At 36.8% G+C, this 23441-nt stretch overlaps 2 protein-coding genes and 1 long non-coding RNA gene across 4 annotated transcripts in view; 1 reads left to right on the forward strand and 2 right to left on the reverse strand.

Moving 5' to 3' along the window:
* Positions 1 to 137: 137 nt before the first annotated feature.
* On the reverse strand, positions 138 to 5843 carry LOC103977241 (EH domain-containing protein 1-like). Of its 2 annotated transcripts, XM_009392702.3 has the most exons (16): positions 5701 to 5843; positions 5520 to 5599; positions 3748 to 3816; positions 3619 to 3676; positions 3476 to 3528; positions 3351 to 3393; positions 3208 to 3269; positions 3006 to 3119; positions 2751 to 2853; positions 2616 to 2665; positions 1745 to 1873; positions 1409 to 1660; positions 1191 to 1270; positions 891 to 1017; positions 664 to 807; positions 138 to 554 (listed from the first exon to the last, which is right to left on the reverse strand). In XM_009392702.3, exons 1-16 carry the CDS (start codon positions 5783 to 5785, stop codon positions 369 to 371), a joined length of 1635 nt encoding a protein of 544 aa, XP_009390977.1. In that variant the 5' UTR covers positions 5786 to 5843; the 3' UTR covers positions 138 to 368. The 2 variants fall into 2 exon arrangements, with proteins under 2 accessions (XP_009390977.1, XP_064953944.1); XM_065097872.1 differs by lacking the exon at positions 3351 to 3393 and having other exon boundaries at positions 3208 to 3297; positions 3461 to 3528.
* A 3596-nt stretch (positions 5844 to 9439) lies between these two features.
* The window catches only part of LOC135606725 (uncharacterized), a 15464-nt gene continuing 1462 nt past the window's right edge, over positions 9440 to 23441 (forward strand). Inside the window, exons 1-3 of the long non-coding RNA XR_010484941.1 lie at positions 9440 to 9608; positions 13883 to 14120; positions 19919 to 20074. This is a non-coding gene — a long non-coding RNA (uncharacterized LOC135606725). The remainder of the gene's footprint in view (positions 9609 to 13882; positions 14121 to 19918; positions 20075 to 23441) is intronic.
* LOC103977240 (ABC transporter G family member 41) overlaps positions 11102 to 23441 on the reverse strand; it is a 13961-nt gene continuing 1621 nt past the window's right edge. Inside the window, exons 5-24 of the mRNA XM_065097871.1 lie at positions 19936 to 20095; positions 19775 to 19851; positions 19513 to 19566; positions 19306 to 19396; positions 18842 to 19143; positions 18473 to 18754; positions 18083 to 18396; positions 17835 to 17995; positions 17655 to 17758; positions 17414 to 17567; positions 17190 to 17330; positions 17010 to 17083; positions 16586 to 16918; positions 16144 to 16434; positions 15685 to 15768; positions 14284 to 14417; positions 13862 to 14089; positions 12560 to 12731; positions 12219 to 12473; positions 11102 to 11533 (exon numbers count right to left, since the gene is read on the reverse strand). Coding sequence (XP_064953943.1) covers positions 11267 to 11533; positions 12219 to 12473; positions 12560 to 12731; positions 13862 to 14089; positions 14284 to 14417; positions 15685 to 15768; positions 16144 to 16434; positions 16586 to 16918; positions 17010 to 17083; positions 17190 to 17330; positions 17414 to 17567; positions 17655 to 17758; positions 17835 to 17995; positions 18083 to 18396; positions 18473 to 18754; positions 18842 to 19143; positions 19306 to 19396; positions 19513 to 19566; positions 19775 to 19851; positions 19936 to 20095 — 3678 coding nt within the window. The 3' untranslated portion in view covers positions 11102 to 11266. The remainder of the gene's footprint in view (positions 11534 to 12218; positions 12474 to 12559; positions 12732 to 13861; positions 14090 to 14283; positions 14418 to 15684; positions 15769 to 16143; positions 16435 to 16585; positions 16919 to 17009; positions 17084 to 17189; positions 17331 to 17413; positions 17568 to 17654; positions 17759 to 17834; positions 17996 to 18082; positions 18397 to 18472; positions 18755 to 18841; positions 19144 to 19305; positions 19397 to 19512; positions 19567 to 19774; positions 19852 to 19935; positions 20096 to 23441) is intronic.

Consider the following 23441-nt stretch of genomic DNA (forward strand, 5'->3'; position numbering starts at 1 on the left):
GTAAATAAAGTGTCATCGGAGAACACAATTTTGTGAGAGATTCGAGGCCAATATTCTAACAAATATATCTCAGGCTCTGATGGTGCCTACCTCCAGTCCACTTATCAAATAATAGGTGAAATCAAGGGATGCCAAAATGAAACATGAGATCAAGTGTCCAGTCCTATGTTACATGTACAACAAGACCTGATCCATAAATATTCTTTTCGGTACAATTGACACCCCATGGAGGACAAATATTACCAAGAATGAAAAACCATAAAAATCGTGAGCTCCAACGTAACCAGTTCCTCATGGAGAAGCACATGCTTGTCACCAACTTTTGCGGCTCCAAAGAGTCGATCTTCTATGTCAAAGGGGAAGTACCATCAGTCATATGGATTTCTAAACCTATTTAAGAGTTCTGGGATGTCGTATGCCAGCATATCATCCACAGCCTGTATCATTTTGTGCCTCAGCTTTTCAAACTTGTCGATGTTGTATCCATTCAACACCTCTCTGAAGTGCTCCACGTCAGGGAAGTCCCCTGGTGGCAAATGAAACTCCTTCTGAACCTGCTCAATACACCAGCATTTTTTACTACAAGAATCTCAACAGCTCGATGTAGATATGTCTTAGGTGGTAAAAGAACGATCTTACAGAGAATGACACAGGACAGCTCACCTTTACAAACTCATCTTCGAGGTTGTCGACGAGCCTCTGCTGAGCCTTGGCCTTGCCCATCATTGATGGCATCTCTTTCTTCAGATGACTAATTATGTAGGCATGAATCTTAGCTGCTCTTGCACGCTTAACGAATTCGTTGATCTAAAACAGGACATAGTACATAATGAACAAGAAAGAGTAGGTAACAGCAGAGATGTTCTGAACATTTCGGTGACTTTGCTTACACGGCGGTCACAAGCTTTCTTTGGTATGTCTTTAAGATCAGAAAGCAGATCATCTTGCTCTCTCACAAACAACTCCTTTCCGATTGGACCGCTTGCTGCTTCATTTACTGGCTTGTCATTGAATGACCTGTACATTTGAAACAGAAAAGTTATGATAAGACAATAATCTTGAATGCTGATAAACTTGATGTAATCATCTTGCAGTTTGGAGCTAAAATATGCACCCTCATATCATGGAGGACCATCAAATTCTCAAAAATGTAAGAGTTGTGCCTGAACTACGTTGTATTGAGAGATTACCCAATATAAACTCGCATAACTTCAGGCGTATTAAGAACTTTTCCAAGAGACCACAACAATGCCCCGTAGACTCTCATAAGCTGATGTATGAGGCAAAAAAACATGTTCATCAAACTTTGGTAGCATGATAAAAATTTATTTGGAAATGGCTAAAATATTAAGAGGTTACATGCTGATGAAAGATTGCAGAGGTCATATCATATAGCTAGAATTTTCACCTGTTGAGTGTCAACTTGGTCTGCCTTGTTCAGTACTACACGTATTTTGTCATCATGGCCATGCAGAGATCCAATAACACGCTTAAACTCATCGCTGATATCAAGTTTATAAGGATCGAACAGGAGAAGGATAAGGTCACACTTTGCTGCAAACCAAGATGTCACCCCAGTGAAGTCATAACTGCGCTGCGTTCGTTGTTTCTCTCCAGATAAGACCCCAGGAGTATCAATGAAATTAATGTGCTCCAGAAGCTTCACAAACAAAAAGTTTAGTTTGTTTGTGAATCACGATGGCAGGAACAGATTTCCATATTAAGACTAAAGATAAAATCATACTGGATGTGGCATCTGAGAACACTCAAACTTTGATAGAAAGCCGGTTCCATATGCAGTCAGACCGTGGTAAGGCATATGTGCTTGAACAGCAATAGTATTTCCAGGAATACTCCTCTCATCTGGCCCTGACTGCATAATAGCATAAAACTAGCAAATAAAACCATGTTCTAAAAGATCTAAAGTGCCATTGTCACCATATAATACAAAGATTTCAGGACAGAAGAATGTGAGAGCTGTCGATAAGGAAACCAGAAGACATATCCATATCTGATCAGCACAACCTTATATTCTACAGGACTTGCTAAATGCTTTATGAGACTGTCCTAAGATCATGGCTGAATGATCATGATCTCATGATCACCAATCCATTCAGCATTAGATGTCTGTATTGCTGGGGATTGAAGCATTTACTTCTTAGTACATGCTAACAAGTGTAAAGATCCAATTCAGCAGAAGAAAAGAACAGGATGCCCTTTAACAACAACCAAAAAGAACCAAATAAATGATAAAATAAGACATAAAATAAGAGGAAAACAATCACAAGCAAGCCTCATACCTAGCTAGTATGGAATTTAACTTGCAGAACAAAGATGAAATTGCATATTCATCCCTTTACAAAAACTGCAAATTAATATCTAGCCATATATGCCCCTGGAACTATTGAAAGAAAATATCTCTTTGCAGGGGTATATATATGATAACCCTGTCAACATATATTCCTTCAGGAATTAAATCTAAATGCCTTATGGTTTTGGAGGGTATCTAAGATACTTGCAACTTTTAAGTAAATATAAATCTTTGAAACTTGGCTTTGGTATATATGTGATTGTCCCAAACCACAAGGAAAAGAGCAAAAGAAGCACCAACTTACTGTAACAACAACGAATCTATCAGTTGTAGGTTCTGGTCCAATATGAGCACCTGTGAGAATTAAGATCAATGGAAATGAATTCGTAATACTGTTGCTAAAATAAAATTAATAATGAGAATGTATCTCTCAATGCACCTGGATAACTAGATTGAAGTAGATGTTTAATGAATGTTGTCTTTCCGGTAGAATATTGACCCAATAGCATAACCATGGGCTTGGCATCAAAATCACTATTTGTCTACAGAAGAAAAATCATTTGTCAGGTCAACATTAGAGCATGAAGTCTTTTACTATTTTGTCTAAATTCAGTGAAGAAGATCTCCTAAATGTGGTCGAAGTTTAATATCTGCCAAAATCTGTGACAGAAGAGATTCTGGAATTAAACCTTACCAGCAAAGGAGAAACAAACTCATTGAATTGATATGCAACTTCCAAAGGCTTCAGTTTCTCGATATATAATTTCTTCAAACCATCAATAATAGAGGTAACTGAACTTAGAGGGACCTAGAAACAAATACGATTGCACGATTGTCATCAGTAGAACAAAATAGATGTCAGACTAGTGTACAACAAGTTTGACCCTAAAAGATACCTTCTTCGATGCTTTTGAGTTAAACCACGCAGCTGATGCTGGTAATAGGTGCTGTGGAGATGCTGAAACATCATCAGAAATTTCAGATAGCTAAAGCAATACGCACCAGAAATTTTTGAGAATTCTAAAATAAAGATCCCTACCATCTAAACGATGATCACTTTTCTTTGCCGAGCGCTTAGATTTCTACAAAATGGTCATTGCAATCGGTTAGTGTCTGATATTCACATTACAAAATTTCAAGTTAGAAGGCTAATAACTGACGTACAGCTAGCAGAGCATCCAAACCTTCCATCACTGGAAGTTTTAAGTTCTCCAAGTCTGTTGTGAGAAGTGATGCATACAAACAACAATATCAGTGTCTATTACAAAATGTAACAGAGCTAAAAGCTTTTTGGTCCACAGTCTAACCTGCATGACTCAGTACATCTGGAGTAATCTCATATCCTGCCTGAGCCAGTGCAACAAGCTGTCCATTTGCAAAGGAAAATTAGCAACTGCCTAATATGTTCTCTAGTATAAAGACATCCAAGGCAAAACCTGCATGGCACTGATGAAATCTAGGAGATCAAGAAAACCCTGCCGCTTAGAGTCAGCAATGGCCCAAACCTTCAGAGAAAATTTAGAATGTCAATGAAAAGCACATGTAGCCTAACTACATGGGACAGATGAAAATGATTATACCACGCTACGATGTGAATACAAGAAAAATATGCTTTGATTAACAAAAAGAAAAGTGCCACACGCTAATTGCTAATGAGTTACTTTACTATTTGGTTTACATTTTAAACAATATAAGGACAAAATGAAATCCAACATTAACATCAAGATCAATTGTTTATGTCAACAGATGGTATATATGTTGATAAATAATATGCTGTTACATAGAACCAACTCATTCAGTATTTAGTCAACCTAATAATTGATTTGTAGCCAACAATGAAAGCAGCCGTCAAAGCAATCTAGGATGCTGACATACTATTTAGCATTTTCCTGTTTGTGGTCAAATGCCACTTTTAGATTTAGACTAACATTTGCAACACAGGCAAAGTGGTTAATGGTGTATGATTATAGGCAAAAAACAAGGATTTATTGAAGACACATGTTGGTGCTAAAATTTAGATCACAAGATGCCAAAACGTCATGCTTTAGAAAGCCAGAAAAAAAAAAATCAACAAGCTTTCATAACAAGGTTCCCAAAAATTGTAGGGAAGAATATGAAAGACTCAAGAAGTCAGAAGATTTAATAAGAATAATTCATCAGTAAGGTTGAGCCTTATTGAAAGATTAGGATAAGACATAATGTTAATAAAAAAGAAACCATCAAGAAAAATTGGACCAGTAATAGCAAATAAGTACGATAAAGTTTACAGTTAAACTACTATCTATATTCATGGACAAGATTCCTAGATTGCTAAAAGTTAGTTAGTAATTATTCTTATTTAAGTAAATATCATCAAGTGTTTTAACTTTTGGCCATCCTGAAACTAAAACCAGATAATCAATCTTGCTTTCATCTATACATGAAGTCATTTCTTTTCTCTTTTTTTTTTTAGTTTGCAGACACAAAGAATTTCGGATCTACTGCTGGGCTTTATGGAAGACCTTCAAACCATTCATGGACTACATACATGTAACTCAGCTTGCAACAGAAATTCTCTGCAAAAGCATACAGGTAAGTGAACAAAAGTCACGATGATGATAAATAAGTGGCTTAGCAGGTAAGTGAACCATCCATAACAGCACAGATCATGAGCAGGTAATCATAAAGCTTTCTTTTTATTTAGTTGCAACATAAATTTAGAAAAGTTAAAAGTTCATTTATAATTCCTAGAACATTCTGTGTGTGCCTAAACACACCTCAGCCACAGAATTGATCACCTTGTATATAATCAGAGGAATATAGCCGCAATTTTCATGGCCCTTTTATCATCAATCCAATAGTAGTGTACTCTCAACGACCATATTCAATGTCCGAAATTTTTGAAGGTTCCTCGAGGAAGTTGCCTAGTGGCAGACAATCACCACTGAATTTAACCCTACAATAATCATGCAATTGCCACAGAATGGAATCTTTTGGCAGTTCTTGAACAAACAATGTTGTAGAATCACTCTATAGAACACACCACATTCATAGTATCCTATCGTAAACCATCATTGCAAGTTCAAAATCTGCGGAAAACGCACTCGGAAGGGCGATATATCGAATTGCAAAGGGATCGAATTTGCAACAAAAAATTACATTCAACGGGAAATGGAACGATTTAATAGCAAAGAGAGAATGGGGTGGTGAATTCGAACTGGGTCGAAACCTGCTTAAGCTCGGGCCGAGACAGCTTCGACATGGCGAAGAACTTGAGGGCGTCGCTCCCCGTGATGCGCCCGTCCCCATCTGAACCTCCGAGAAAGAACAACAAAGGACATCAGGGAATAACAGAAGAAGAAGAAGAAGAAACTACAGAATGGCAGGGAAGAAGGGATCAAGATGTCGACCCTTGTCGGCGTAGGCGAACCACTGCTGGTAGATCTTCTGCTGCTCCTTCGAGCAAGAAGCCCTCGAAGACGCCATCAGATTCATGGCGGGGTTTCCAGAGATGGGTCTCGGACGAGGGAAAGGAGGGCGACTTCCGGGGGAGGAGGAGCCCTTCCTTTGCCTCTGCTTTCCAAGCGGCGGGAAGCAAAATAGAGGCGTTCGTGTGGTCGAGGTGGGACCAAACGACAAAGGCGGTGGGGCCGGACGCTACCGCCCTCGAATCGGGAGCTGCTTGCCAACAGTTGTAAGCGTCAACCCGCGAAAGAAGGACATGCATCACCGTCCGTTCTATCAGGATATGCGGTGGCTGCTTTAATAAATGTGTATCTATCTTGATCGCGCTTTTACAAGTCACGATCACGGAAAGATTGACGATTGATGATCCACTAGATCTGAGCATGCGGTGGGTGCTTTAATAAATGTGCATCTATCTTGATTGCCCGATCACGAAAGATCGATATATTCCATCTTATATTTGAAATTTATTTTCCGTAAGAAATAATTTTGTCCATTGAAATTGACGATTTTGTCTATTGCCTCAAGAAAGCACGTAAAAATCAGTATTTTCCGTAAAGCTCTCACCTATCTATTTATTTATTCTCGTAGAGAGTCTCATTTTATCTTACTTTACGATTTTACCTTTATATAAGTCAGCTTTTTAATTTCCTCTCAAACAAGAGACTATAGATCACCAATGTGCACCCATCAAACTAATTCATACGGATGATTATAATCACAATACAACTTTATTGGCTCAAGTAGCAAGAAGACAAAAAAATAAAAGATGATCGGACTTGAGTTGGAACCTAAATCTCTTATTCGTAGTGTTTTTTCTTAGTTATTTTTCGAGCAAATTGTGGCTTCTTCATCAATTCCATCATCACGGTGAGTGGCATCGAGGTAGATAAGTTTGTGAAATAGAGGAGTATTCACAAGACTACGAAGTCAATGCTATCCACAATGGTCTACAAGCTACAGATCAAATCTGTAATCGTTTCGGTAAGCAACCCTTTTTTTTCTCTTGCACCAAAAATATATGTTTTTTTTTTATTTTGAATGGATTATATGTAGCTTCAAATTGATCGTACCTGATGAAGCTTTTAATTTCGCGTGCAGGTCTGTGTACCAGAGACCACGACGACAGGAATCTGCAAGCAAGCTATTGATTGCATCTTTGATGCACTCTTTCTTTCATTTGCCTTCCCCTTCTTTCTCGACTGCAATGAATGATAAAGTCTGGTGGTGCTCTACGAAGGGACAAAAGACTCTACTTGTTATTAATGCAGTCATACTATTTATTACAGCCTTTCAGAATCTTCTTCCCCCCCCGCCCCTCATAAGAAGAAAAATATATCCCTATGCATAAAGTGCAAAAGAAAAAGAACATTGATCAATAGTGGGACCTTGGTCAACCCTCCTGCGATAGGGGAGGACCAGATCGTTTGACATGCCAGATGAAAAGGTTGGATAAAATTCTATTTTGATTTGTGATGCTGTCATAGATCTCATGGACTAGTTTTGCTTTTTGTTTTTTTCCCTACTAGATTGACATGCAAACGTCAAGTCAAACAAACCAATATTTTATTTTATCTTATCCTATCTACCTCTATAAACTCTTCAATGTCAACAGACTATTTAAAGAAAGAAATTTCTATGAGATACATCTTTGATCTTCACACCATCAGTAGTCATTTGTCCGAGAGTTTTCCTCTGTTGAAGGATGGAAGTCCTTAACCCATGCAGTGTCTTTCTGCACCCATCTAATCAGCAGCCCGGTCATGGGAAACAAGAATCAGTAGTAGGTCCTCCGACCAGCTGCTTATAAATGGGAGGTCATTGAATGGGGATCACATGCACCTGCTACTATACTTAAGGCCTCTTCAAGCATCTCTGTGCTCCACAGCAGCACTCCAGTTATTGGCCTTAAAGACACACCAACTGACCACCCTTCCCCCTCCTGTTATAAGAGGGGGTTGGCTTTGGCTCACCACGATTCACTGCCCATGCCATGGAGAGCCCGACCAAGTCTGTGCTCCTCCTTGCTCTTCTCCTCGCCACCATTGTCGTGCAGCTCGAGGGAAGAAACATCCACAGCGAGCCTAAACCCTACAAGCCTCAAAACTTCTTCGGGTTCGGTGGCGTCTTCGGCACTCCCGGGCTTCCCTTGGGTCCTCAGTTTGGGTTCGGAGGTCCTGCCTTCGGCTCCATCCCCACCATTGGAAGTATCCCGGGGATGCCCGGCGGAGGGCTCATAGGACGTGGAGGTGCAAAGCCATGATGTGATGAGCTGGGGTTGTCTCGGTTAATGTTCTCCGGTGTGCTGTAAGCTTATCGATAGCTTATTATGGTGGTGTTTGTCCTAGGTTTAGTAGTCTGCTGTTTGCTCAGTGTTTTGTTACGTTTATCATAGCGTGTTAGGTTGTGAAATGTAGCTTGTTATCCTTAGAAAATGTACTCGGCTTGATGTCTTCTCATGGATCTGTCTATGTGTGAAAGAGGGAGAGAGAGGATTAAGGTGTGCACGAAATGACCCACTTCCACTGAGGGAGATATGTGACTGTCTGTGACCGACACATTAGAATCGTTGCCGTTGTGCCTGTTGGAGCAAAGCTGACCGTGGCGAGACCTGTGTCAGCGGGCCCAAAGTAAGATCCATTGGCTCAGCCAACAGGCAGCTGCCATGTCATCGGACGGCCTTTAACACCCCTGTGGTACAAGCCAGAGATGCTGATGTGGGCCCCATTGGCTCAGTCAACAGGGAGCTGCCAAGTCATCGGACGGCCTTTAACATTCCTGTGGTACAAGCCACAGATGCTGATGTGGGCCCCATTGGCTCAGTCAACAGGCAGCTGCCATGTCCTCGGACGGCCTCTAACATCTGTGGTCCAAGCCAGAGATGATGATGTGAGCCCCATTGGCTCAGTCAACAGGCAGCTGCCAAGTCATCGGACGGCCTTTAACATCCCTGTGGTACAAGCCACAGATACTGATGTGGGCCCCATTGGCTCAGTCAACAGGCAGCTGCCATGTCCTCGGACGGCCTCTAAAATCTGTGGTCCAAGCCAGAGATGCTGCTGATGTGAGCCCCATTGGCCCAGTCAACAGGCAGCTGCCGTGTCACTGGACGGCCTTTAACATCCCCATGGTTCAAAACGGAGATACCGAGCGTGGGCTCCACTGGCTCACGCAACAGACCGCTGCCATGTCACTGGACGTGGGATCCATTGGTCGGTCAACAGGCAGCTGCCACGTCATCCGACGGCCTTTGATTAAGGATATCCAACAATACTAATAAGCATATGAGTAGTAGTGCTTCCAATAAGTCTGACAAATATATTAGCCCCAGTGGCGATGTCATACAATGCAATTGCTACAAGCCAATAACATATAATATATATTCTCTCCACTTAGATGCATACTAATATACATCGATCCATATTAATATAATCTAAATTATTATTATCATGGAATCAGAAATATTTTAAAAATATATTATGATATCTTCGTGTGTGTGTATATATATATATATATATATATATATATATATATATATATATATATATATTCGAACTATCTAAATATCGACTGTAACTTCAAATAAATAGCATGTGCTGTTTTTGTGGATGAATTCCAGTATGGATGGAGGATCTACATATATATGCTTTATTAAAATACGTTAAAACTGCGTAATGTTTTTGTTTTTGGTTCTCTCGTTATTTGGAGATTACAACCCGTTTTGTGCCAAACAGAAAGAGAACGTGACCGTGTCTCGATCGCCCTCATCTTTCCCTTCCACTCCCTTCATCACATCGGAACCCTTTAAACCCTAACATCGTTCTCCAGACCCGACCAATTCCGCTTCCTTTGGGTACGACATTCTTTTACCTTTTAAATCTAATTCTGTTGATTTGCAGTTTATGATTTCTTGGTTTTCTTGAAATCTCCCGGAAATCGGGTGTTTTTGCTTGAAATGTAAGGGTTGTTCTTGCCATTGACGGATGGTGCGAAAAGAATCAGGTCGTGAGAGTAGATAAAGGTTCGTTCCGACATATGGAACTAGCTCACTTGCAAACCAGTGGATAATGTATCGTCCATATATTATATTGATTGCTTGCACACGCTGTCTGTGTCACTGAAACTGAATAGCTTTAAGAACCGATTCTTTTTGGGAGAATTTGTACATGTCATTTAAGATAAAATATATAGTTTTCTCCACTAAATAAATCAAAATAAAATAAAATCCCATGCCAAAAGACAACATTCTGATTACATTTCGTAATGCATGTCAGTTTTTTTTTTTTTCTTTCTGAGAACTGGATTATTGATAATGCTGGTGGTCGTGTTATTATCGGATGTTGCAAAAAGAATTAGATTATGAGAGTAGATCAAGTTTCTTTCCAACATCAGGAGACTAGGTCACTTGCTAACGAATGGATAACCTATCTTCCATATGTTATATGGATTGCTTGCACGTGCTGTTTATGTCATTGAAATCGAATAGCAGTAAGACCCGATATTTATTGCGAGAATTTTTACATGTCATTTCACATAAAATTTATAGTTTTATTAAATAAATAAATAAATAAATTCCATGCTAAAAGACAAGATTTTGGTCATATTTCCATAATGCATATACAATAGTGAATAGTTGGTGTTTGATGAGAAAATGACGGTAGCCCTTTTCTTCTTTTTCTCCTACAGATTGGTATGGATTAACTTATATTCTTGATATCTTTGCCTGAAGATAGGATAAAGTTATATTGCATTTCCTTTCATTTGATGCTGATTGTTTCGATCTCACTGCGATGACTTAGTGCACAATATAATTACTTTTTATATTCCCCTTGATGGTTCCTTTCGAATTATGAAATCCTTATGACACCAACATGTCATGTGGAGATTTAGGTTGCCATACAGTGACACTTTTTTCATGTTATATAAGTTATCTTTATTTTTTTTTGCCAAGGAACAAAATTATCAATGAGTTCAATGTAAGTTCTATACCAAGTCAATCTTGTTAGTAGACAATAAGCTCTAAAATGAGCAGTGCCAGTTACATTAAATAACATAATCAACTTTAAGATAATATATGTGACATGACAGAGGAAAGAAGTTCAGGCATCCTTGTGTGTCTTGTATGTTTAATGTAAGAAAATTCAAGTTGATGAATGAAAGTTGAGCCATGCATTTACTTATCACCAAGATATGATTTACATGTATGTAAAAGTTATTCTATTAGTTATGTTGAGGCATGCATATATTGGTTTATACCTTCATTTTGATGAATTTTTGCTGAATCTATATGTGGATTGTACTGATTTACACAACAAAAGTGTACAAGAATTTACTGGACCCTGGTACTTACCTTCGAGCATAGCTTAAAATTATTTGTGGGCAATATACACCATTGGAGTCACCAAAAGATCCAATGTTCCTAGTAAAGACACTTCTTACACTATTGACTACCATAATTTCCAAGCTGGCAAAAATTCAGAATTCTGTTTACAAGTATTCTTAAATATCTGTTTACCTTGTCTGAAAATTTAGCTTCCCAATAAAATAAGCAAAAAGGGAAGCATAGATCAATGGAAGGGCAAGAAGAGCAACAGCAACGAGCCCTAAAAGATTGTGGTGAAAACCAAAATAGTCCTCTAGGAAAGAAGCTATCGATTTGGTTTCTCCAAACACCATTATCTCCTTCTGTACATCCCCATACTGTGAACTGAAGAAGCCATGCAGTGACCAGGACATGGGACACAGGTAATATAACCAGATCCACCACTTTGGAATTTGCTGCAAGGAAACAAATAATGTTTAATTTTTTTACCAGTAAGCTATAGGTACTTGAACTATTATTATAGGATGACTCAAACTATTGCATCAAGCAACTAAGGATAATACAAATGAACACCTTGCTTTAGCTTCCAAAGCATATTTATCCAAGTATAACATATTGTGTTGTCATATTCATTTCTGGATCTCACAGTATTAAGCTGTGAGAAATATACCTGTTCTTTTCCCTATACTAAAAAAACTGTTATCATGCACTTAACTCTGTTAATTTGATCTGTATAGCTTAGTTCTGCTACTTTAGATCAGGATCTGCCGTACCGAGTCATACCGCCCGGTACGGGTGGTACGTACCGGTCCGACAAGTTGTTGGTACGCGGACCGACTGTTACCTGTCCGAGAGTACTGTAGCACTGTAGCAGAACACTGTAGCAGTGTTACTCGATACACCTGGGTGTACCGCTCGGTATACCGTACCGTACCGGTACCGAGCCCAGATCGAAATACCGGTATGGTACGGTATTGCGAACCTTGCTTTAGATATCGATACCAAAATGCAATGCAGATGAACTAGTAATTGTTTGTTTGTAGGTTGTTATCCTGCAGTATGTTTGTTGTTTGCATATGGAACCAATGTAGTATATCTAAATGCTTATGAACTGAAAAGAAATGTAAATGCTGGACTTACGGGACTTGGCACAATGAAGCCTGAAAAGAGATTAAACAAGGTGTAGCAAACAGATGCCAATATGGTAGCCACTTGAACATTTGGGGTCAATGAAACCAGCAACATCCCAAGGTAAATGAAGTAGAGCAATGTGCAGAACATGGTATAGAAGAACCAGAAGAACTTATAGACCGTCCAGTAGTAACCAATTGCTGGATATGCTATAACCATAAATAATACCACTTCTATTAGTACATAGGGAAGCTCAATGACCACCTGAAACAGAAAAGTGTATCTTGATCAACATTCAGGAAATGATCTTCCTTTCCTTACCAATACACTATTAGAAAAAGCTGCTAAACCTGTGCAAGGGAGTAGGCCCAATGGGAGTACATTCCTGCAAACTTCTCCCGGTACAGAACAGTTCGCTCAATTGAAACAAATGGTAGAACTGACGAGCAGTTGTTTATTCCAGTGAAGACTGTGGCGACAAACATTGACCCCAACATATTGAACAGATCTTGTTGGTTGTTTCTTCAAGGAGAAATATGTGTATTAGTATCTAGATCCATGTATTATTTTAAGAACATAAAGTATGTTTCAAAGCAAACTTTAAAAACTTAAGCATCATATATTTGTGTATGTATTACAACAATGATATGCCAAATCTAGATTAAGAGTGATCCCTATTTTACTGCAGGATGCATGTTCAAAATCTTCCCACCTCTTTCTACTTTTTATCAGTATCATTATTGATTTACCAAATAAGGGAAGAATTTTAATTGCTGTCTTGCTTCTATCTACTGTGATGCAATTTTGGTTTCAAGTCCAGGAAGTCCCTCTGCACTTAGCTTCGATGTTTGTCTTCTTTGGTAACTTTCGCCTTTGTCTTTTATGAAAAAGTTGAAGTATTAATCACCAAATTAAGTGGAAGTTCATGTTGACCATATCAGTTTGTACAGCCAATACTATTGTGCCAATCATAGCAAAAATACTGTTATTCTAAATAATATTGAAATATTTTTTGACGTGGTGCAACATACTGTATCATATGGATTAAGTTCACATACCTGAACTGGTATTTGATTCTGTTTAATTCTTTGATATCCTTCTATAAGGCCCAACAATTAGTTGTTGGAGTTCTTTGGGAGTAAACATCAACTATTTGAAGCCATTTTAAATGGCTTAGATTTACTCTTTTGGCTTAGTTTCTCATTGCTTTTCTCTTTCTTGTTTTCTTTTCAATTTTTTATCTCTTTGTACCTATTTTCTTTCTTAATGTATCAGTTCCAGCTTTTGCTGCTTTGCCTAAAAAATTAAAAAATATGATTGTTTGATGATGGCTTTTGCACTTTTTGATTAAATATGGTCGCCATTTATAGATTTATTGCCTCAACAGCATTAGCAAAATGACATATTCTTGTAAGAATGTTGCTGTAGATTGATCTTTATGGAAATTATATTCTGTAATTTTAATGATTTTGTCTAAACCTTTACATGTAATCCTCTCAGCCATGTGTTATCTACTAAACAACAATATGAATTCTGGCTCTAGACTGAAATATATTACTGCAAATTAGCATATATGTCCTTTGTCCATGTCATATATCTACATATTTATTTACCAGTTTATTATGCATCTATGTGAGAAAACAGGTACTTACAATGTCTTTCCATGCTGCCAGAATATTAATCCAAAGATTATGGATGAGACAAGGGTAAATGATATTCGCACCAAATTATATGAAGGACTTCTCCAGTAGGACAAGTATTGTTTCCAAAGGCAAGCTTTGAATTGTACCCAACTGTTTCGTGGATAGCGTGTTGGAAAACTCAGATCTTTCAAATCCGGTGCTGGTGTGCTCAAGCGCTTAACCAGCTCTTTGCTGTCCCTATATTGAAAAATGATCATAGAAGATTATGGTGAGCAATATAATATGTAAGGATGATGTCATCATTTTTTTTATTGCTAATAATGTGCAAGAGATCATAATTGTCATTAGTGTTTTCCTGATATATTATCATATTTTCATTAGTTAAAATTTGTATACTATCTTAGTTAATTTTGAGACACTTTGATGCTTACTTATAAAGGGACGATTCCTTATATATCTTTGCAAAATTTACTTCTAATTGCATCTCCATTGATGTATTGGTAACCTCCAACATCCATGTTGCTGGATTATAGTTATCTCTAATCCTCGGTACTCCAGCTATTCCCTGTCATACGAAACAAAGAAGGTGAAATTGCATTAATATAAAACGTTTAGTATTTTTATATATCCCTTCAAATTGATATCCCTTTAAAAGTGTCATTCAAATGAGAATATTATGTTCATTTTAGATACTTTTAACTTTGCAAGGATAGTAGGTGATTTTCAAAGTCATTATTTATTTATTTACAGAGCACAGAATAAAAACCATAATAGATGATCGAGTAACCGACGCCAAATATTTGGGACTTTATGGCTTTGTTGTTGTTGTTGTTGTTCTTGTTGTAGATGCTCGAGTGTTGTTTTTAACTTTTACATTGTGATCAGTGAACTGGTCCCATTGATATTGAGGATCGTTTCTTCAATGCTAGATGTGGGCATAATGGGAAGAAAGGTTGAGCTTAATACTGCATAAATTGAGCTCAAGTTGGACCTGCTGAAAACTTCATGATGGCTTAATTGTTTGTTTAATCAATACTGAGTCACATCGAATGAATTTGGTCTCGTTTGATACTCTCCTATTCTCACTTCTGATGTAGTCCGTGATTGAGATGGCTTATAAGGCAGCATCAAATCTCAAAGTGCAAACCTGTTAAAATTCCCATATGATTCTGCATATAATTACCATAGATCACTTTTGAGTGATCTGGGGGAACTACAGTTGAGGGTATTGATGCAAACTTGAACCAAACATTTATTGTGGATGTGTAGGTGCCCAAATGAAAATCAGTCTTCTACCCTTTTGTTTGAAGGATTAAATAGCAACACTTTTACTGAAGAACTAAGTCGCCTACATTAGTATAAAAATGTCATTAAAATTCACTAATCAAGATTAATCTTTTGGCTGTTAAGAAGAAAGCATGGAAAACATTAATGGGTTCAGACTTTCAATTTAAATATAAGAGACACAGGATGGAAGTGGTGGAGAGGTAGAGGGAGTGAGCACTTAGGTCTCTGCATTTGATGAGTTACATTATTTAGAACATTGTCATGTCCATTTGTATGGTTTACTTACATCAAAATTTTTTAGTTTGTTGAATATAGTTGCTTCTGTTCAAGCTATCATAATAATAAAGTAAATTTATTTGGAGAATAGAACTTCAAAAAATATCAACAATCTTTGCTAGAATTTTAAGAAACTAGGGGCATCAAAGATAACAAACAGACATCTCATAACATGCAGATTCTATTAGCAGAATCAACATTACCAGCCATTGGTATAATTTAAACATAGAAGAGAACCAACAATGAGATTGAGTTTAACAATGACTTGCCTCAAAATATTCAATAATTTTACTAGAATGCTTTCCTATTGGTCCTGTGTAGATCAATTCTCCTCCTCTTTTCATTAGAATCAGCTGTGGAAAATTAAACAAAGATATGTTTCATGTTAAGTGTCAAAAGAAGTTACAAAAAAATTAAAAACATAAAAACAACTTACATTAATACTTCTAATGACTTGAATAGGTATTAACTAGATGACTTTCTTAGTTTAGTACAAGTTTAGAATGAGAACAAAGATTTATATTTTTTGTTTCTAGCATCTTGTTCACATATCTAAGATCGTCTTGTAAACTTCCGTAGTATTTTATTTTCTAGAACCTTGCACTGATAGACATCAATTATATGTTTGCTGAAATTAGGTTTGGCTTTTAAAAGAACTATTTGTGGCATTTTGGTTTTTTTTTTACTTCCAACCTTCCATAATAAAGATGGAAAAATATCCTACTTACCTCATCAAATGCTTCAAATATATCAATACTTGGTTGGTGGATGGTGCAAACTACTGTCCTTCCTGTTTCAGTAACATTTTTCACTGCACGCATGACAACAGCAGCTGCCCTAGCATCCAGACCTGATGTTGGCTCATCCATAAATATAATTGATGGATTGGAAACAAGCTCCACAGCAATAGTTAGTCGTTTCCGTTGCTCAGTAGAGAGACCATTGACCCCCTGTATACCAACTAAAGAATCCTTGATTCCATCTAGCTCGATCGTTTCAATGACTTCATCGACAAATTTCTGAAGACCAATATTTAAGTTCCAAATAAGTCAAGTACCAGACAGCTAGTTCTAGTTTTAGTGTCCCATGATTTGAATGCTTAATTTATGATGGATTTAAAGCCAAAATAATGTCTTGAAGGAACAGATTTATGTGTAGGATATAGCTTACAGATCTTGTATTTGCATCAATTTGAGGTGACAGACGCAGCCAAGCTGAATACATGACAGATTCTTTGACAGTAATTTGTGGAGAATGTATGTCGAACTGTTCACAATAACCTGATATCCTTGCAAACGTTTCTTGTACCTTAGGATACCCTCCAATTCTTATGTCTCCTTCAACAAAACCACCAGTTTTTCTTCCAGAAAGGACATCTAAAAGAGTTGTCTTCCCTGCTCCACTTACTCCCATAAGTGCTGAAAGAATTCCAGGCTGGAAAGCTCCTGTAATATTGTGAAGCAGCTGTAGTCGTTTTTCTGCAGGGCCTTGCTCTCTCATTTCCTATGGCACAAGAAAAACAGATTTTTCTTCCTTGAATATCCATCAACTATATAAATCTATGATTACCAATATGACTGGTTAATATGCTTACTGGAGGAGTCTCGACATAGTAATTCACATCCTGAAATGATATGGTTAGGGGAATGAAAGGCAAAACCATCTTTCCTGTAAGATTAATCATGAAAGTTCTTTTAAATTACTCATCCTATATCCTCTAAATGATCTCTATATTACATTTATTAGAAACTAAAAGGCAATGAAACAGTCTTACCAGTTCTCCTTGGTTCTGAAAGAGGTACAGGTGATCCAGTAATGGACCCTTTTTCATTTTGACCTGGAATGTCTTCATTTTCCATACCTTGTATCTGAGAAAGCTTTTCACGAGAGATAATGGCTCGAGAAACCCCAACAGCTGAAATATAAAACTTGCTAGGCTGCTAAGTGAAGATCAGAGCGAACTTATGAACCATTTATAGTTAGGACAGTTTAACTCACGTCTTTTTAGAGTCAAGGACAATGTGAATGCTAAATTCAGTAGCAAGGTTGACACTAACAGTGCTCCTACTGCTATCCAGTAGAAGTTGCTGTTATAGTTGAGTCCACGGCTTGTCAAGACTTGCTGCCCGATTGTCATGTTTGTTGATAAGATCTGTGATTTATGACAACGACAAAAGTATGTAAAGATTCAATGAGATATTATGTTGGCTTGAATTGTTATGGGACTATAGTATTTCACCTTTTGCCATCTTGGTGCATGAAATTCGTTAACAGTCAAGCCAATCTCTATGTAAGATAATGGAGAAATCCAGAATCCCCATTTTAACCAATCTGGTAAAGAGGCTGCAATAACAAAGTAGTTTTATTAAGTCTGTTATTATAGTGTTGGTTTCATCAACTGAAGCTGAAGCTGCCTTACATTTTGGAAGAATGAAACCGCCAAACAACAGGATTACTAGTAGGCACATGGTACCACCAACTGTGGAAGCTACAGCTGTCTGAAAATAGGATGCAGTGAATCGAAATAGTGATAGTGACATTTGGTGGACACAAAAGAGTAGAAGGAAATGGCGGAAGAACCTGTGAGAGCATTTGAAGGAAATGATGATTTAGAAGTGTTCATAAAAAGAAGAATATTTGCAGTCCTGTAATCTTCATGTTGCTTACCTTGCTGCCTCAGGACTATACCCGATGACATAGTAAGTAATTGACGTCCACACTAATGACTCTACAAGAGATATTGGAATTTTTAGGATAGCAGATGGAATTGCATATGCCCATGCGGGGTAGAAGTAATAGTCTCGTTGTTTGTAGAAGACTGGAAGTCTAGAAACTGTCATAGCCAACTCAGGGAATCCATTTACCATCAATAAGAGAAGTGCATAAAAGAGGGAACCCATATAGTAATTAGCATGAATAATGTCAACGCCTAAATGTGTTCGCAAAAATACTGTCGCCGTGATGATAGCGATAATTCCAAGCTGCAGTGCAAATGATTTAACTACCTCAGCTACTGAATACAAATGATAGGAAAAGTCATTTTTAAGTAGTAGCTACCTGGGTTGTTTTGAATGTATAGACAAATGAATTCCTTTTCATGAGAAGAAATTCCCTTGCCATGCAAGCTTTAAGCAGTTCCCACTTAGATAATGAATAACTGTTGAATGATAGTGCATTTTTATGGCATTGAGACTTATCATAAGGCTTTGATAGTTCCTCACTTAGACTCTGTCCGATATGGTAGGCCTTGAAAGCTATAGAGAATTGGTCTACAGTAACATAACTATGATTTTCATTTGAATGGAACCAATACTGCTCTTGGTCTTTTCTTGACAACACCTGAGAAAAACAAAAAAATATAGGTGTGAGGCATCTGGTGTACATGAAAGAAAATAAGATTGTTGCAACATTCAAGTTTGTAATTACCTCCTGGAGAAAATCAGCAACTCCTTTTCTCTCTGGGCATTTGAATCCACATTGTGCAAAGAAGTCAAGAATTTGAGTGCGAGGACCATGATAAACAATCTTTCCCTCTGCCATTAAGATAATATCATCAAATAGTTCATAAGTCTCGGGTGCTGGCTGAAGAAGTGAAACCACAACAGTAGATTCTGTGATATGTGCAAATTGTTGAAGGCATGTCACTATCTGAAAGGTAGTAGAGCTGTCCAAGCCAGTTGATATTTCATCCATAAAAAGAGCTTTTGTTGGTCCAACAATCATCTCTCCTGGAAGACGAAGTGATTAACGAGAGAACTTTACTTAAAAGTGTATATTAAGTAGATTGTAGTATGTCACCATGTGTTTCTTGATTTGAGTTCTCAAAGGTGATGTATATGTTTTTAACTTAGCAAGAGAAAGCAAGCAATATTGCCTCAAAGGTGATGTACCTGTGGTTAGTCTTTTCTTTTCACCACCGGAGATGCCTCTTCTCATGGCATCCCCTATCATTGTGTCTGCACATATGTCCAGTCCCATTATCTGATAATCCAGATCAAATTTGACTAATTAGTTTCAGTATGTATGGGATTGAGTAATGCCACTATAGTGATCTGACAATTGTAGAGTAGTTTGATTGTGGTCCTGAAAGAAACTACCTTCAAGATATAGTCTGTTTGGAGGCTTCTTTCTAATCCCTTCACTGATATTGCCTGTACAAAAAATGTCATATATGTATGATATTGGGATATGTAGCTATGTTGCACCAACTTTATCTATTTCGACAATATGATAGTTTACTTATTTTTGAAATTTGTTTCATGAATGAAGATATTTTTTGCAATGTTATCAAAGTGAGAAGCCCATATACATCGGTCAAAAAAATTGAATTTAATCAATATGAAGTTCTTTATGATATACCTTCATGTATGTATCTATGTTAGGATCAGGGATAATTCCTGCCTGCTTCTCCCTTCTACTGACTTCCTTCATAATCTCTTTAAAAAGCATGCTCAGTAAGCTTTGTTGTTAACTTATACTGATAATAATCAAATATTTTGAAAGATCCATTAGGTTCTCACCTGCTCTACTCCCAACACCTTGAAAGCGTGCAGAAAAATCTAGTATTTCCCTTACTGTCATCTCGGGAATATGTAGGTCATATTGGCTTATGTAAGCTGATGTCTTCTCAGGCACGAACTCTTCCAATCCAAGGCCGTTGTAAGTAACTTCACCTCTTACCTGTAACAACTTGCTATGTTTCAGTGAAAATCAAAACATTTTTTGCTGAAGTGGTTATAGAAAGCTTGTGGGTTATTCATATCTAGATAATGTTTAGTTGTTTGCTGTAGTTTAAGATACACAACAATATTGTCATGTAATGGTAGTGTTCTCCGAAGCTTAGAAATCTGACCATGATAGAATGTTCTACATACTCAGTGGAGAGCACCAGATGGTAGTAGTCTAGGAAGCTTAGGAATATGACACATGATAGAAAACACATATGCATTGTACAGCAACAACCTTTTAAGTTGAGAAGTTTGGTTCTGTAGGCTAAAGTGCTAAATCAGTGATGACTTCAAAAATATAAATACTCAAAACTAGTCATTGGAAACACTAATCAATTTGACTTTCCACATTACTGAGATTCCAAAAACATATTTTAAGATGTTTGCATGATAATTAAGTAGAGAAGTTTTATGAAAGATTTGCATGCACTGGATAGTAATGCAGTGGACAGTTATCTTTGGAAGGCTGGAAGGTTATCTGCTTCAGCATGTTCAGAAAAAACCACATGAGGAATGAGTGTGCTTGTGTACTTGCAAGCTAAGTATGGATAAAAAGATGAAGTGATTGAAACATTTTGATGTCCTCAAATAAGATTACTGGAAGCAGTGATAGGCCTTAGGTTAGTTAAAGGGTTGTAGTACCGCAGCCTTGATTTGTCTGCCCAGACTAAACTTGGATTAGGTGCTGGTTTCCATCATGCTATCCGCTGGCAGGTTAATGCAATTTGATAACCGTTAATAACTTGATAAAGATATGACATGCATTTATAATTATGTGTGTAACTGTAGATTTCCTTCATGTTTCTGTTAGGCTAATTGTTACAATGATTTTACAACATGTCTAAAACAAATTTGAAGTTTCGACCTTTTTGTCATTCCTTCATATTTTTGTGGAAAGTACATAAACCATGTTCAGTTGTGCTTGAGCAAGTCAAACTTGTAGTTTTGTGTTTTAACCTATATCTGTTTTATTTTAATTAAAAAGAGTTAAAAATAACTGATTAGCAAACATTTAACCATGATGAGGTTCCACATTGTTAGGTTATCCTTCTGGCATTTAGATTATGAGAAATAGTTCAGTTGGTTAACCATGATTAAATTTGGTGTGTTCCCAAAGACTTGTTTAGAAATATGTTGGTTCTAAGATGTCCTAGTTCAGTTACAATTGAATGTCGTGAAACCAGTAGGATATAGAGCTTTACTTGATTAAGCATCTAGTTATGTTAGGATTTAAATCAAACGTAGAGCCACAAAATCAATTGTAATTGGTTTTGTTTGATGAATAAAAGTCAAATGTTTATCAGTTGGTTTCATTGTTACATCTTCAATCTGATCTATCTACTTTCTTTTCAAATCAGTTAAATTTTTTATTAATCTCTTAACCCTACTATCTCTGTTAACATAACCATACTATTTGAAACCATACAATCTATAACATGATTGGAATTATTAGACCTGAGATTCTAATAATTAAAAATAGATTAAGGTTTGAAGCAAATCTTTTGAAAACAAACTTAATTTCCCACTAACATTGCTACAGGTTTTATGTACATATTATGAAAATATTTCAAGAGATGAGTATATTTCAATCATGTTTTTAATTAATCTAGATAAATTACATGATAAAATCACTAGGGAGATAATGCAGTTGATTTTGGAAAGGGGACCAACATTGTGTATGATTGAACAATAATTATAGTAACCATTTTAGTGTGCAACTAGTGATTTTTTTTTCAATCACAGCAATCTTCAACCAATTTTTTTTCTAATTTTTCAATCAATTTTGTACTAGTGATAATGAACTTATTAAACCTATTGGCGATGAAATTTTCTGATATATGCCATTTGCTAGTAATGCTAAGTTAATGTTAATAGTGCAAGAAATAAATTCTTAAGTTAGAAAATGGAAAAACTCTAGATGAGAGGATTCCATTAAGAATGTGTATTTGAAATGTATATTTGATGTTTAGATAGTTTGGATTTATTATGTCATAAGGTTGAGAGCTGGATGATTCAGTTGAGCTATGTATCTGTCATGTTGTGCAATTGGTGCAATTAACTGATTGGATTTAAAGAAAAGTCCTTGAAGATGTCTTAAAACTACCAATGATTCATGGATAATAATATGGAGCAATTATGAAACAATTGTTCAATACAATAGCACCAGCGCTGAGGATTCGAGGTAGGTAGCTACTAGATACAGCTCTAATTAGGATAAAGGAATCCTTGTAAGCCCAGTACTTTCAGTTTAGGAGAGGTTGAGAAAATTTAAAGAAGAATTGGTGAAAGACAATGAAAAAGGAAATTGTCGCTTCAATTATTTGTAAATGTTGTTCCAGAAAAATGCCAAAGATGGGTAAGGTTTCAAATATGGCTAGATCAGTGCATTGAAACTTGAGTTAATATTTGCATAAATGGGCCTGTCTACATGCTTTATTCCATGTTCTTGATTTCTGAAGGACATTTAAGTAGAAGCCTCTGCATCCTTGCTCTAGTTCAATTGAAGATAGACAAACAATTATCACAAAATGAGGTCAAGCTTTTATAGCTTAGCAATTCAATACAAGGAAATTTTCTATGCGTAAGCTAGTATAGTAAGATAAATTTATGAACCCCAATTCATACTAGAACCACAATAATTTAATAAAGCAAAGCCTCGACCTAAACTGAGTTGGACTCTGAGGAGGAACTGTTTGATGATCATTTAATGAAATTGACTCGATATGATCTGCAGAAAATTCATTTGAAGATATTTTTGGTCTTATTGTGAGGTTTGAATAGTAGATATGAATCATAGATTTATTATTTCCTTTCTTGATCTATTATATATGATATATGCATTCCATTCTCCACATACTATAATAACTATCTGATGAAAGGAATCATTTTGATAGAGATTAGATCTTAAAGTGATAAACTTAACGACTTTGTTTCTATCAGATAAACTTTCATCTGTACTTCTCAAGCAACTGATATCTGCATACATTGCCAGAATAAGCTCATGCAATATGGGCTAGTTGGCTGGTGATGTATGCTTCTTGTACCAAAGTGGGATAACTGGATCTCCGGAGTAGTACAAGTTAATCGATCCTTCAGGTAGAGAATAGGACTTTGAAGCAGTTATATGTGTTTTTTAGGCATTTTAGATAACTAATAGGCTCCAACTCCAATCTAACTGATTTATGACAGCAGAATAAAAATTATGATGGCTTAATATCTGTCAGGCAGAAGCAAATAAAAGACAAAACAACTACAACTTACCAGCTACAAATTAAAACAGAGAAGAAAAAACAGTGATC

The sequence above is a fragment of the Musa acuminata genome, chromosome BXJ2-3, assembly GCF_036884655.1.
Source record: "Musa acuminata AAA Group cultivar baxijiao chromosome BXJ2-3, Cavendish_Baxijiao_AAA, whole genome shotgun sequence".
NCBI lineage: Eukaryota > Viridiplantae > Streptophyta > Magnoliopsida > Zingiberales > Musaceae > Musa > Musa acuminata.